This window comes from Narcine bancroftii, chromosome 2 (assembly GCF_036971445.1).
Source record: "Narcine bancroftii isolate sNarBan1 chromosome 2, sNarBan1.hap1, whole genome shotgun sequence".
NCBI classification, from domain to species: Eukaryota; Metazoa; Chordata; class Chondrichthyes; order Torpediniformes; family Narcinidae; genus Narcine; species Narcine bancroftii.
This window is the reverse complement of record NC_091470.1, coordinates 139,206,502-139,219,127: the sequence shown is the minus strand read 5'-3', so window position 1 is coordinate 139,219,127 and position 12,626 is coordinate 139,206,502. Positions and strand designations below refer to the sequence as shown.

Here is a 12,626-nt window from a genome sequence, read left to right as displayed (position 1 = left end):
ATCACGACACACACTCCTGGGGTGGGGACACAAAGCCTAATTCCCCCTCACCTGTTCAGCCTCACTTCGAATCACCAAGAGCTCAGAACCGTGTGTGATGCAGGCCTGTCGACTCGCGTCCCAGCCCAGGACGGACCTCGAGAAATAATAGCAGTTCCTACCAAATGGGGTCCAGAACCTGTGGCAGAGATGGGTGGTGCAGTCTGGTGATGGGGTGGGGGGGGGGGGGAAGGGTGGAACGAGAGGGCACGTGGATCAGCAGGAAGGGCCAGAGATCTTCAGTGCTGAGGCAGGGGCAGAGAGAGGGGGGCGGACCGAGAGGGGCGGTGGCGGACTGAGGGGGGGGCGGACCGAGGGGCGGGCGGACCGGGGGGGGGGGCGGACCGGGGGGGGGGCGGACCGGGGGGGGGGGCGGACCGGGGGGGGGGGCGGACCGGGGGGGGGGGCGGACCGGGGGGGGGGGGCGGACCGGGGGGGGGGCGGACCGGGGGGGGGGGCGGACCGGGGGGGGGGGCGGACCGGGGGGGGGGCGGACCGGGGGGGGGGCGGACCGGGGGGGGGGGGCGGACCGGGGGGAAGCGGGGGGGAGAGAAGGGAAGGGGAAAGAGGGGGTTTAGAAAGACAAGGAGGGGGAGAGAGAGTGGGGAGTGGAAGAGAGACGGGGTCGAGAGATGGGGAGGGTGAGAGAGAGGGGGGAAGAAGGGGAGAGAGAGGGCGGAGAGAGGGGAAGAGTGAGGGGGTGAGAGGCAGAGAGAAAGAGAGAGAGGGCGGGGTGAGATAGGGAAAGAGAAAGGGGTGGGAGAGAGGTGGGGGGTCCCTGCCCGTCCACACTCACTGACTGTCTCTGGGCAGAACGATGCCAGCCAGTGGAGGAAGGTTTCCTCGTAGCGACCGCACTGCGTCTGGGATACGTTGTACTGATAGGAACTCTCCATCTGTGTGTAGTTGGAGCGAACTTCGTCCAGAGCTGACATCTTTTTCCTATAGTTTCGCTTAAGCCACGTGCCTGTGGGCAGAGGGTGGGTGAGAGGGGGGTCTTCGTCTCTGAGACACGTGGGGCTGGGGAGGGGTTGGGGGGAACTAGGTTCCGGTAGGAGCCCCTCACCCCTCTGTTCCTTCCTGTCCCTTCCCTCTCCCTCATCCCTATCATTTCCACCTCCCATTTGTACTCTCCCCACTCCCCAGCACGTCCTACCCTCTCCCACCACTCACCCCTTCTCTCCCCTGTTCCCCCTCCACCATCCACAACCCATCTCCCCACTCCCCGTCATGTCCGTATCACGTTGCAACCTACGACAACCTTCTACACCGCCCACAACCCCTCTCCCCGTCCTTATCCCGTTGTAACCTTCTACACCATCCACAACCCCTCTCCCCACTCCCTGTCCTGTCCGTCTCTCACCTTCGATGTGTAACGCCAGGACAATAGCAGCCAGGAGGGCAGCCATCGCAAGGCAGGCCAGGGCGAGTCGACTCCAGTTCGGACGCTGGGTGGGCCCTGCATCTGTTGGGGAGGGGGAAGAGAGAGATGAAGAGGGGAGTCATGGTTGGGGATGAAGAGGTGTTGGGGAGTGCGCGGGATGTACAGAGCATGGGGGCAAGAGAAATCTGAGGATGGAGGACGAGGCGGGTCTGGAGACCTACATAGCCGCTGTCGGCCTTGTGGCTGGTGCCCAGGGTCTCTGGCAGAGGTGGGAGAACCTCATGATCTCCACCGAGGCGAGGCCATGGGGAAACATCGAAAGCCTTCCTCAAAGCTTCTGCAAAGGCCCTCAAGGCGTGGACTGTCTGAGTCAGGCAAACCCCAGGCATTGTCAATGAGATCTGTTTTCCGAAGGGGTTATTTGTGGCTGACAACCCCGTCCCCACAATCTACCTCCTCCAGAACACAATATAAAACTCGATGGATCCCGCCCCCCTCTCCTTCATCGCAGTCAGGACAAAGATAGATTCTGATCCCATCTCATTCCTGGTCTGTATCGATTGCCCCACCATTCAGGAAAACTTCCAGGGACTCAGACGTCAGGAATCCACCTTTGGGAAAACAGTGCTAGATCCAGACCCTTCAAAATCCTCAGGTGGTCCAGCCACTTTTCACTTCAACATTGGTCCTCAGGACGCATCCGTCGTCCATAAAAAATTCTTCATCTGAACCTACCGGGCAGTAAACGGGGATCTTCCATTTCGTTGACTGTGCCTTCATGGTCACGGTCTTGAAAATCCTCTTGCTAAACCCCCACTTCAACATAGAAATTGCAGAAGGCCACTCAGCCCTAGCCCGCCATTCACCATGATCGTGACCGATCCTCTACCCAGCACGCAGTGCCTGCCTTCTCTCCACACCTCTCTCCCGATCCCCTTTGCCACAAGGGCCAAATCTGAATACGGATAAGGAACTGGCTTCAACAGCTTCCTGTGGCAAAGATTCACCACTCTCTGAGAGAGAATAAAATCTTTCTCAGTTCTAAAAGATTCCCCTTTACCCTCAAACTGTGGCCCCATCTCCCCCGGATTCTGGGTTTCCCCATCATCGGGAACAACTTTCCTGTGTCCAGAATGTCCAATCGCTGAAGAATTTTCTCCAAGATCCTTCCTCAATTCCAGTGAGCCGAACACGTCTTCCCTCCTCTTTGCCACCAATTCTATCTCCACCTCGACGCTATCCCTCCCTATACCATGTGCACTAATCTCCAGTGCCATTAAAGATGGAAACAGGGCCTCTCGGCCCTTCTAGTCCACACCGAGCCAAGCTCCGCCTCCCTGCAACCCTCTGTTCCCTTCCCATCCATGGACCGATCCAATTTTTCCTCAAAATTGAACCTACCCAGACACTTGTCCCACACTCCTAATGGTCTCCAAGTGAAGACGTTTCCATCCCACCATGTTACCTCTAAATTTTTGCCCCTTAACTCGTGACCTCTTGTTTCAATCTCTCGAGGGGAAGGAGCCAATCCACACCACTCTATCTATCCCACTCGTAATCTTGATACCTCTATCAAATCCCTCTCATCCTTCTACACTCCAAAGAATCTGCTCAATCTTCCTTTGTAATCTAGATTCTGAAACCCATGTCAATCTTATCTGCTCTCTCTCTCTCTACCTTGTTGAGATCTTTCCTGTGATTCAGCAACCAGATCTGCACACATTAGTCCAAATTTTGCATCAAACATCTGTGTGGAATCTTATTGAAGGACCTACTGAAATCCATGTAGAATTTATCACCTGAAGATTTACTTGGACGTTGCCCAGACATCAGGGACTGAGTTACAGGGAAAGATTCAACAGGTTCAGGACTTTATCCCCTGAAGATTTACTTGGATGTTGCCCGGACTTCAGGGACTGAGTAACAGGGAAAGGTTAAACTGGAGAACGAGGGGGAGATTTGAGGGGAACGGACGGCGTAAACGTCGGTCGGCTTTTTCCCTACTAAGATACAAACCAGAGGATATGGGATCAGGGTGAAAGATCTTCACGGGGAGAGTGCAGGACAAGCCGAGGTGGTGAACACAGACTGGGTTTTATTAAGAGTAATTCAGACAGGAAGGGGTGCGAATCAGTGGGACGGGACAGGATAAGCGTCCCGCACAGAGTAAAAGGGCCAAAGGGGCTTACTTTGTGTCCCATAATGCTTGATGGTGGTCCAAACGTCTCCCGTGCTAGGACATAGTGGGATGTCACAGCCTCAGCCCCACACACTCCTTACACCCCAACAAAGCTCACCCCCCTCTCTGGCCACTGTACGCACTTCCCGCATGTGGCCGTCTTCCCAGATCCCGAGCTGGTCCATGAAGTCCGCCTGCATCCCCATCACGGCCTGTGGCAGGGAGGAGGACCCGTCCTCACTGTCCAACGCCGGGTCAGGATCTAGAGCTTCACCGTTATTCTCCCACACCCGCATGCCCACCATTGCCCCCTCATAACTCTCCAGGTCGGACATTTGGACACTGGCTCTCTGACCTCGTCCAGCCCTCTCCCTATGTTCCTTGCCCCTTCCAGACATCTCTCCTTCCACAAACCACTCCCCCCACCACCTCTCCACCTCCTTCGTTTCCCCCCCTCTCTCCTTCCTTCCCCCCTCTCTCCTTCCTTCCCCCCTCTCTCCTTCCTTCCCCCCTCTCTCCTTCCTTCCCCCTCTCTCCTTCCTTCCCCCCTCTCTCCTTCCTTCCCCCTCTCTCCTTCCTTCCCCCCTCTCTCCTTCCTTCCCCCCTCTCTCCTTCCTTCCCCCCTCTCTCCTTCCTTCCCCCCTCTCTCCTTCCTTCCCCCTCTCTCCTTCCTTCCCCCCTCTCTCCTTCCTTCCCCCCTCTCTCCTTCCTTCCCCCCTCTCTCCTTCCTTCCCCCCTCTCTCCTTCCTTCCCCCCTCTCTCCTTCCTTCCCCCCTCTCTCCTTCCTTCCCCCCTCTCTCCTTCCTTCCCCCCTCTCTCCTTCCTTCCCCCCTCTCTCCTTCCTTCCCCCCTCTCTCCTTCCTTCCCCCCTCTCTCCTTCCTTCCCCCCTCTCTCCTTCCTTCCCCCCTCTCTCCTTCCTTCCCCCCTCTCTCCTTCCTTCCCCCCTCTCTCCTTCCTTCCCCCCTCTCTCCTTCCTTCCCCCCTCTCTCCTTCCTTCCCCCTCTCTCCTTCCTTCCCCCTCTCTCCTTCCTTCCCCCCTCTCTCCTTCCTTCCCCCCTCTCTCCTTCCTTCCCCCTCTCTCCTTCCTTCCCCCCTCTCTCCTTCCTTCCCCCCTCTCTCCTTCCTTCCCCCCTCTCTCCTTCCTTCCCCCCTCTCTCCTTCCTTCCCCCCTCTCTCCTTCCTTCCCCCCTCTCTCCTTCCTTCCCCCCTCTCTCCTTCCTTCCCCCTCTCTCCTTCCTTCCCCCCTCTCTCCTTCCTTCCCCCCTCTCTCCTTCCTTCCCCCTCTCTCCTTCCTTCCCCCCTCTCTCCTTCCTTCCCCCCCTCTCTCCTTCCTTCCCCCTCTCTCCTTCCTTCCCCCCTCTCTCCTTCCTTCCCCCCTCTCTCCTTCCTTCCCCCCTCTCTCCTTCCTTCCCCCCTCTCTCCTTCCTTCCCCCCTCTCTCCTTCCTTCCCCCCTCTCTCCTTCCTTCCCCCCTCTCTCCTTCCTTCCCCCCTCTCTCCTTCCTTCCCCCTCTCTCCTTCCTTCCCCTCTCTCCTTCCTTCCCCCTCTCTCCTTCCTTCCCCCCTCTCTCCTTCCTTCCCCCTCTCTCCTTCCTTCCCCCCTCTCTCCTTCCTTCCCCCTCTCTCCTTCCTTCCCCCCTCTCTCCTTCCTTCCCCCTCTCTCCTTCCTTCCCCCTCTCTCCTTCCTTCCCCCTCTCTCTTCCTTCCCCCCTCTCTCCTTCCTTCCCCCCTCTCTCCCTTGCTCTCTACCTCCTTCCTTTCCCCCTCCCCAACGTGGCTTTAATGTGTCCCTTGATGCCAACCCTCTCCCTCTCTCTGCCCCCCCTTTCTTCTCACTCCCCGCAACTAATCCCTCTCCATTCACATTCCTCCCACCCCTCTGTTTCCCCTCTCCCTCCCCGTCTCTCTCCTCCCAATCCCCCACTCTCCACCTTATCACCCTCCTCTCTCCCCAGACACCCCCTCATCCACACCCCAGACACCCCCTCATCCACACCCCACCCACCCTCCCTCCCTCCCTCCCTCCCTCCCTCCCTCTCCCCTATTCTCCCCTCCTCTCTCTCCCCTCTTTCTCTCCACCCTCCCACCTCACTCCATCTGTTCCCACTTTTAACTATCTCACCACCACCTCTCTCTCCCCACCCTAAGCCGCCAGCGAGAGGCGAGGGATTTGATTTGTTCCACTCTGCCCGAAACACCCGCCTCTCTCTGGCCTCCTGTTGATTGGCGATGGAGAGCAGGCATCAAGGCAACTCTGTAAGGAGATAGAACGTAGAACAGGGCAGGAATGAATTATTGATGAGATAGATCCAGATCTGTGAAACACCGGGAACATATTAATTAGACAAAATAATTATTCACTGGACTGATACAGGTCTTGTTAATTACAGATAATGCACTAATTATCGATTAGACTGATTCGTGGTCGCATTAATTACACATAATGCACTAATTATCGATGAGATTGATCCAGGTCACGTTAATTACAGATAATGCACTAATTATTGATTAGACTGATCCAGGTCACGTTAATTACAGATAATGCACTAATTATTGATTAGACTGATCCATCTTGATTTTTGACCAAACTTCTCCCAATTTTTCACACCCTAAGTTCCAGAGTCCAAGGCCATGTTCTCATCCCTTCGGAGCATGCGCGGCAATCCCGATTCCCCCTCCCCCTCCCCCAACGCGCAGGCGCACGGATCTCTCAGCGCCTGGACCCAGCGCAGGCGCACTGCTGCCAGGCTCTCCCGCCGTCCCAACGCGCAGGCGTGGCGCGGCATTTTCGAGGAGCAACAGGACAGAACCTCGGCCCCCCTCCTCGAGGGTGTGTGGACTCCCTTCCCCCCCCCTTAACCCCTTTCCTAAACCATTAATACCCTCCACCCACCATCAACCCCCTCCCCAACCATTAACCCCTCCCCCACCATTAATATCCACCATCATCAATCTTCTCCCATCATTAACCCCCCCCACCGTACCCCCTCCCCTCCATCATTACCTTCCTCATTATCCCATCCCCTCCATCATTAACCCATTCCCCTCCATCATTAACCCATTTCCCTCCACCATTAACCCCCACCCCAACCATCAACCCCACCAACCTCATTAACCCCCACCCTCACCATTAATATCCTCCCCCACCATTAACCCCCTTCCTCCATCATTAATCCCCTCTCCCCACCATTAACCCCCACCCCACTATCAACTCTCCCAACATTAACCCCCTCCCCACCATTAATCCCCTCCACCCACCATCAACCCCCTTCCCCATCATTAACACCCTCCCCACAATTAACCCCCTACCCCCCACCAACCCACTAATTAACCCCTTCTGCTACCATTAATCCCCTCTCTTCCATCATTAACTCCCTCATTATTCTACTCCCCTCCACCATTAATCCCCTCCACCCCTCATTAACTCCTCCCACCATTAACCCCCACCCCACCATAAACCCATCAGCCCACCATTAACCCCCTTCCCCCACCATTAACCCCCTCTACCATTAACCCGCATTAACACCCTCCCCCTCATTAACCCCCTCCTCCCAACATTAACCCCCTTCCCCATTAATACCCTCCCCCACCATTAACCCACTCCACCCACCATTAATACTCTCCATCCACCATCAACTCCCTCCACACCATTAATCCCCTCCCCATCATTAAACCCATCTACCCACCATAAATACCTTCCATCTGTCATTCCCCTCCACCCAACATTAACCCCCTCCACACCCATTAACACAGCCAACACCATAAATCCATCTCCCCATCATTAAACCCCTTCCCCCACCATTGACCCCTTCCCCTACCATTAACAACCTCTACCTCATTAACCCCCTCCACCCAACATTAACCACCTCCCCTCACCATTAACCCCCTTCCCCGACCATTAATACCCTCCCCCACCATTAACCGCTTCCCCCACTATTAACCCCTTCCCCACCATTAAAATCCTTCTCCCAACATTAACCCACTCGACCCATCATTAATACTCTCCATTCACGATCAACCTCCTCCCCAGCATGAATCCCCTCCCCATCATTAAACCCCTCCACCCACCATAAACCCCCTTCCCCATCTTTAACACCCTCCCCACGATTAACTCCCTTCCACCACCATTAACTCCCTCATTATTCCCCTCCCATCCACCATTAATCCACTTCCCCACCATTAAACACCTTCCCCGATCATTAATACCCTTCCCCCACCATTAACCCCATCCCATCCATTATTAACTCCCTTATTATCCCCTCCACTCCATCAATCATTAACCCCCTCCCCACCATTAAACCCCTACCACGAATCCCCTCACCCATCATTAACACCTTAACCCATCCCCTCCACCATTAATTCCATTAATCCCCTCCCTTCCACCATTAACACTGCATTAACCTCCTCCCCCAGTATTAACTCCCTCATTAACCCCCTCCCAACCATTAAATAACTTCATCCCATTGAACCCCCTCCATGATACCCATTAAACCCCCATTAACTCACTTCCTCACATCCATTAAACCCCCCTCACACAACCATTAACTCCCCTCAGCCCACATTAATGCCCTCCCTCACACCCATTAAACACCTCTCACCCCACAATTAACTCCCTTCAGCCCCCATTAACACCCTCCCTCACACCCACTAAATCCCCCTCACCCCACTATTAACACCCTACCTCATACCCATTAACCCCACTCACCCACCATTAACCCCCTCCCTCACACCCATTGAAACCCTCCTAACCCCACCATTAACCCCCCAGCCTCCAATAACACCCTCCTTCACATACATTAAAATACCCTCACCCCACAATTAATCCCCCTTAGTCTCCATGAACAGAACCCTCACACCCATTAACCACCCCTCACCCCACCATTAATCTCCCCTGAGCCCAAATTAACACCCTCCTCCACACCCATTGAACCCACCCTCAGCCCATCATTAACCTCCAACCTCCATTAACCTCCTCCCTCACACCCATTAATCCCCCTCTCACCCCACCATAAAACACCCTAGACCCAATAACCACCTCTCTCACACCCATTAAACACCCCCACCCCACTATTAACTCCCTTCACCACAAATTAATCCCCACACACCCATTAACCCCCTCACCCCATTAACTGCCCTCATTTCCCATTAAACCCCTCTCTCACACCCAGTTAACCCCCACCCCATTAAACCCCACACTCACACCCATTAAAACACCCTCACCCCATTAATCCTCCCCCTTAGTCTCCGAACCGAACCCTCACACCCATTAACCACCCCTCACCCCACCATTAATCTCCCCTCAGCCCAAATTAACCTCCTCCCCACATCCATTGAACCCACACTCACCCAATCATTAAACCCTAACCTCCATTAACCCCCTCCCTCACCCATTAATCCACCTCACATCCCAGCCCCAATAACCACCTCCCTCACCGATTAAACCTCCCCTCACCCTACCATTAACTCCCCTCAGCATAAATTAACCCCCACTCACACCCATTAACCCCCCTCACCCCACCATTAACCCCCTCACTCCCCATTAAACCCTTCTCCCACACCCATGAAACCCCCTCAACCCATTAACCCCCACACTCACACCCATTAAAACACCCTCACCCCATAAATTCCCTTCAGCCCCCATTAACCCCCTCCATCACACCCAATAAAACCCCCTCAGTCTCCATTATCTCCCTTCCTCACACCCATTAAACCCCCTCACATAAACCCCCTCACTCACTCCCATTAAATGTACCTACACCCCACCATTAACCCTCCTCACTCACCATTAACCCTCCTCACACCCATTAAACTGCCCTCATCCCCATTAACCACACTCTCACCCATTAACCCCCCACACCCCACTATTAACTCCCTTCAGCCCCCATTAAACCCCCCTAACCCAACCATTAACTCCCCTCAGCCCCCATTAACCCCACACTCACACTCATTAAAACCCCATTACCCCATCATTAACTCCCTTCAGCACCCATTAACACCCTACCTCACCCCAATTAAACCCCCCTCACCCCACCATTAACCCCTTTAGCCTCCATTAACCACCCTCACACCCATTAAAACCCCTCACACCCATTAAAACCCCTCACACCCATTAAAACCCCTCACACCCATTAAAGACCCTCACACCCATTAAAACCCCTCACACCCATTAAAACCCCTCACACCCATTAAAACCCCTCACACCCATTAAAACCCCCCACCCCACCATTAAACCCCTTTAGCCTCCATTAACCCCCTCCCTCACTCCTATTAAACGCACCTGCAGCCCACCATTAACCCTCCTCACTCACCATTAAATGTGTGAGAACACACATTGAACCGCCCTCATCACCCATTAACACCCTCACTTACACCCACTAAACTCCCCACACCCCACCATTTACTCCACAGAGCCCCATTAAACCCCCTTGCCCCACCATTAACCCCCTTCAACATCTTCCCTCACAACCATTAAAACCCACTCAGTCTCCATTAACCTCCTCCCTCACAACCATTAACCCTCCCTCACCCCAGCATTAATTTCCTCACTCATACCCATTAAACTGCCCTCACCCAACAATCAACTCCCTTCAACCCCATTAACACCCTCATCACACCCAATAAAATCCCTTCAGTCTCCATTAACCCCATCCCTCACACGCATTAAACCCCTCTCACCCCACCATTAACTCCCAGCCCCCATTAACCCCCTCCTTCACACCCATTAAAACACCCTCACCCCACCATTAACCTCCCTTAGTCTTCATCAACTGAACCTTCACACCCATTAACCACCCGACTCCACCATAAACCTCCACAGCCCAAATTAACCCCTCCCACACACCCATTGAACCCACCATCATCCAATCATTAACTCCCAGCCTCCATTAAGCCCCTCCCTCATACCCATTAACCCCCACACTCACACCCATGAAAACACTCTCTTTCTCCATTAACCCCCTCGCTCACACCCATTCAACCCCCCATCAGCCAACAATTAACTCCCATCAGACCCCATTAATTCCTTCCCTCACACCCATTAAACCCCCCTCACCCCACCATTAACTCCCCCCAACCCCCATTAAACTCCTCCCTCACACTTTGAAATGCCCTCATAATCCATTAACCCCCTCCCTCGCACCCATAAAACCCCCCTCAGCCCAAATTAACCCTCCCCCACACCCATTGAACCCACCCTCACCCAATCATTAACCCCCAGCCTCCATTAAGCCCCTCCCTCACACCCATTTATCCCCCTCTCTCCCCACCATAAACCCAGCAGCACCCATAACCATACACTTTAAACCTACCCTCATCCCACCAATAACCCCACTCAGAGCCTGTTAACTCACTCCCTCACACTCATTAAACACCCCTCACCCCACCATTAACTCCCTCAGCACCCATTAACCCCCCCCTCATACCCATTAACACACCTCACCCCACCATTAACCCCATCACTCCCCATTAAACCCATCACTCACATCCCTTAAACCCTCTCACGCCCATTAATCCCCATACTCACACCCATTAAAACCCTCTTACCCTATCATTAACTCCCATCAGCCCCATGAACCCCCTACCTCACCCCGATTAAAACCCCATCACCCATGCATTAACCCCACTCAGCCTCCATTAACCCACTCTCTCACACCCATTAAAGACCCCTCACCCCACCATAACCCTCCAGCTCCAATTAACTCCCTCCCTCACACACATTAAACCCCATAGCCCAACATTACTTCCCCTTAAGCACCATTAACTTCCTCACACCCATTAAGATGCCCTCATTCTCAATTAACTCCCTCCCTCACACCCATTAAACCCCCCCCTCAGCCCACAATTAACTCCCATCAGCCCCCATTACCCCCTCCCTCACACCCATTAAACTCCCTCACCCCATCATTATCTCCCCAGCCCCAATAACCGCTTCCCTCACACCCATTAAAACCCCTTCTATCTCCATTAACACCCTCCCTCACACCCATTAAACCTCCTCTTACCCCATTAATCCCCCCAGCACCCATTAAACGCCCTCATATCCATTAAACCCCATACCCCAACATTACTTCCCCTTAGGCACCATTAATCCCCTCAACACAAATTAAACGCCCTCATAGCCATTAACACCCTCATTCCACCATTAACCCCCATCACTCCCCATTTAACCCTACACTCACACCCATTAAACACCCCAAACCACACCATTAACTCCCCTCAGCCCCCATTAACCCTCACACTCATTAAAACCCCTTTACCCCATCATTAACTCCACGCTGCAACAATTAACCCCCAACCTCACCCCGATTAAACCCCCCGCACCACAGCGTTAACCCTACTCAGCCTCCATTAACCCCCGCCCTCACACCAATTAAACCTCCTGTCACCCTACCATTAACCCTTTAGCCTCCATTAAACACCTCCCTCACACCCATTAAAACCCCCCACACCCCACCATTAAACACCTTTAGCCTCCATTAACCCCCTCACTCCCATTAAATGCACAGGCAACCCACCATTAACCCTCCTCTCTCACCATTAATCCCCTCTCACACCCATTGAACCGCCCTCATCCCCCAATAACACCCACACTTACATCCATTAAACCACCCACACCCCACCATTTACTCCCCACAGCCCCCATTAAACCCCCACTCACCCCACCATTAACCCCATTCAATTCCATTAACCCCTTCCATCACACCCATTAAAACCCACTCAGTCTCCATTAACCCTCTCCCTCACAACCATTAACCCTCCACCACACCATTAACACCTTCCTCACACCCATTACCCCCCTCAGCCAGCATTAATTCCCTCACTCACACGCATTAAACCCCCCTCACCCCACCATTAACTCCCCTCACCCCACCATTAACACCTTCCCTCACACCCATTAAAACCCACTCAGTCTCCATTAACCCCCTCCCTCACAACCATTAACCCTCCACCACACCATTAACACCCAACTCACACCCATTACCCCCTCAGCCAGCATTAATTCCCTCACTCATACGCATTAAACCCC

At 54.1% G+C, this 12,626-nt stretch overlaps 2 protein-coding genes across 4 annotated transcripts in view; one reads left to right on the top strand and one right to left on the bottom strand.

The window, feature by feature from the left end:
- Positions 1 to 278: 278 nt before the first annotated feature.
- Positions 279 to 4,000, bottom strand: LOC138752939 (uncharacterized). The gene is made up of 3 exons (XM_069915548.1): positions 3,721 to 4,000; positions 1,403 to 1,504; positions 279 to 1,006 (listed from the first exon to the last, which is right to left on the bottom strand). The coding sequence occupies exons 1-3, from the start codon at positions 3,998 to 4,000 to the stop codon at positions 279 to 281; spliced, it is 1,110 nt and encodes a 369-aa protein (XP_069771649.1).
- Positions 4,001 to 6,353: 2,353 nt separating this feature from the next.
- Positions 6,354 to 12,626, top strand: part of LOC138754232 (uncharacterized) — a 52,625-nt gene continuing 46,352 nt past the window's right edge. For all 3 annotated transcript variants that reach the window (XM_069918167.1, XM_069918166.1, XM_069918164.1), the window contains exon 1: positions 6,354 to 6,431. The gene's annotated coding sequence lies outside the window, so the exon portion shown is untranslated. The remainder of the gene's footprint in view (positions 6,432 to 12,626) is intronic.

Coding starts and splice junctions, on each gene's coding strand:
- LOC138752939 (XM_069915548.1), bottom strand. CDS start 4,000: ATGTCTGGAAGGGGCAAGGAACATAGGGAGAGGGCTGGACGAGGTCAG. Junction 1,505..3,720: donor TACAGTGGCCAGAGAGGGGG/GTGAGCTTTGTT, acceptor CCTCCCCAACAG/ATGCAGGGCCCACCCAGCGT. Junction 1,007..1,402: donor CCTGGCGTTACACATCGAAG/GTGAGAGACGGA, acceptor CTCTGCCCACAG/GCACGTGGCTTAAGCGAAAC.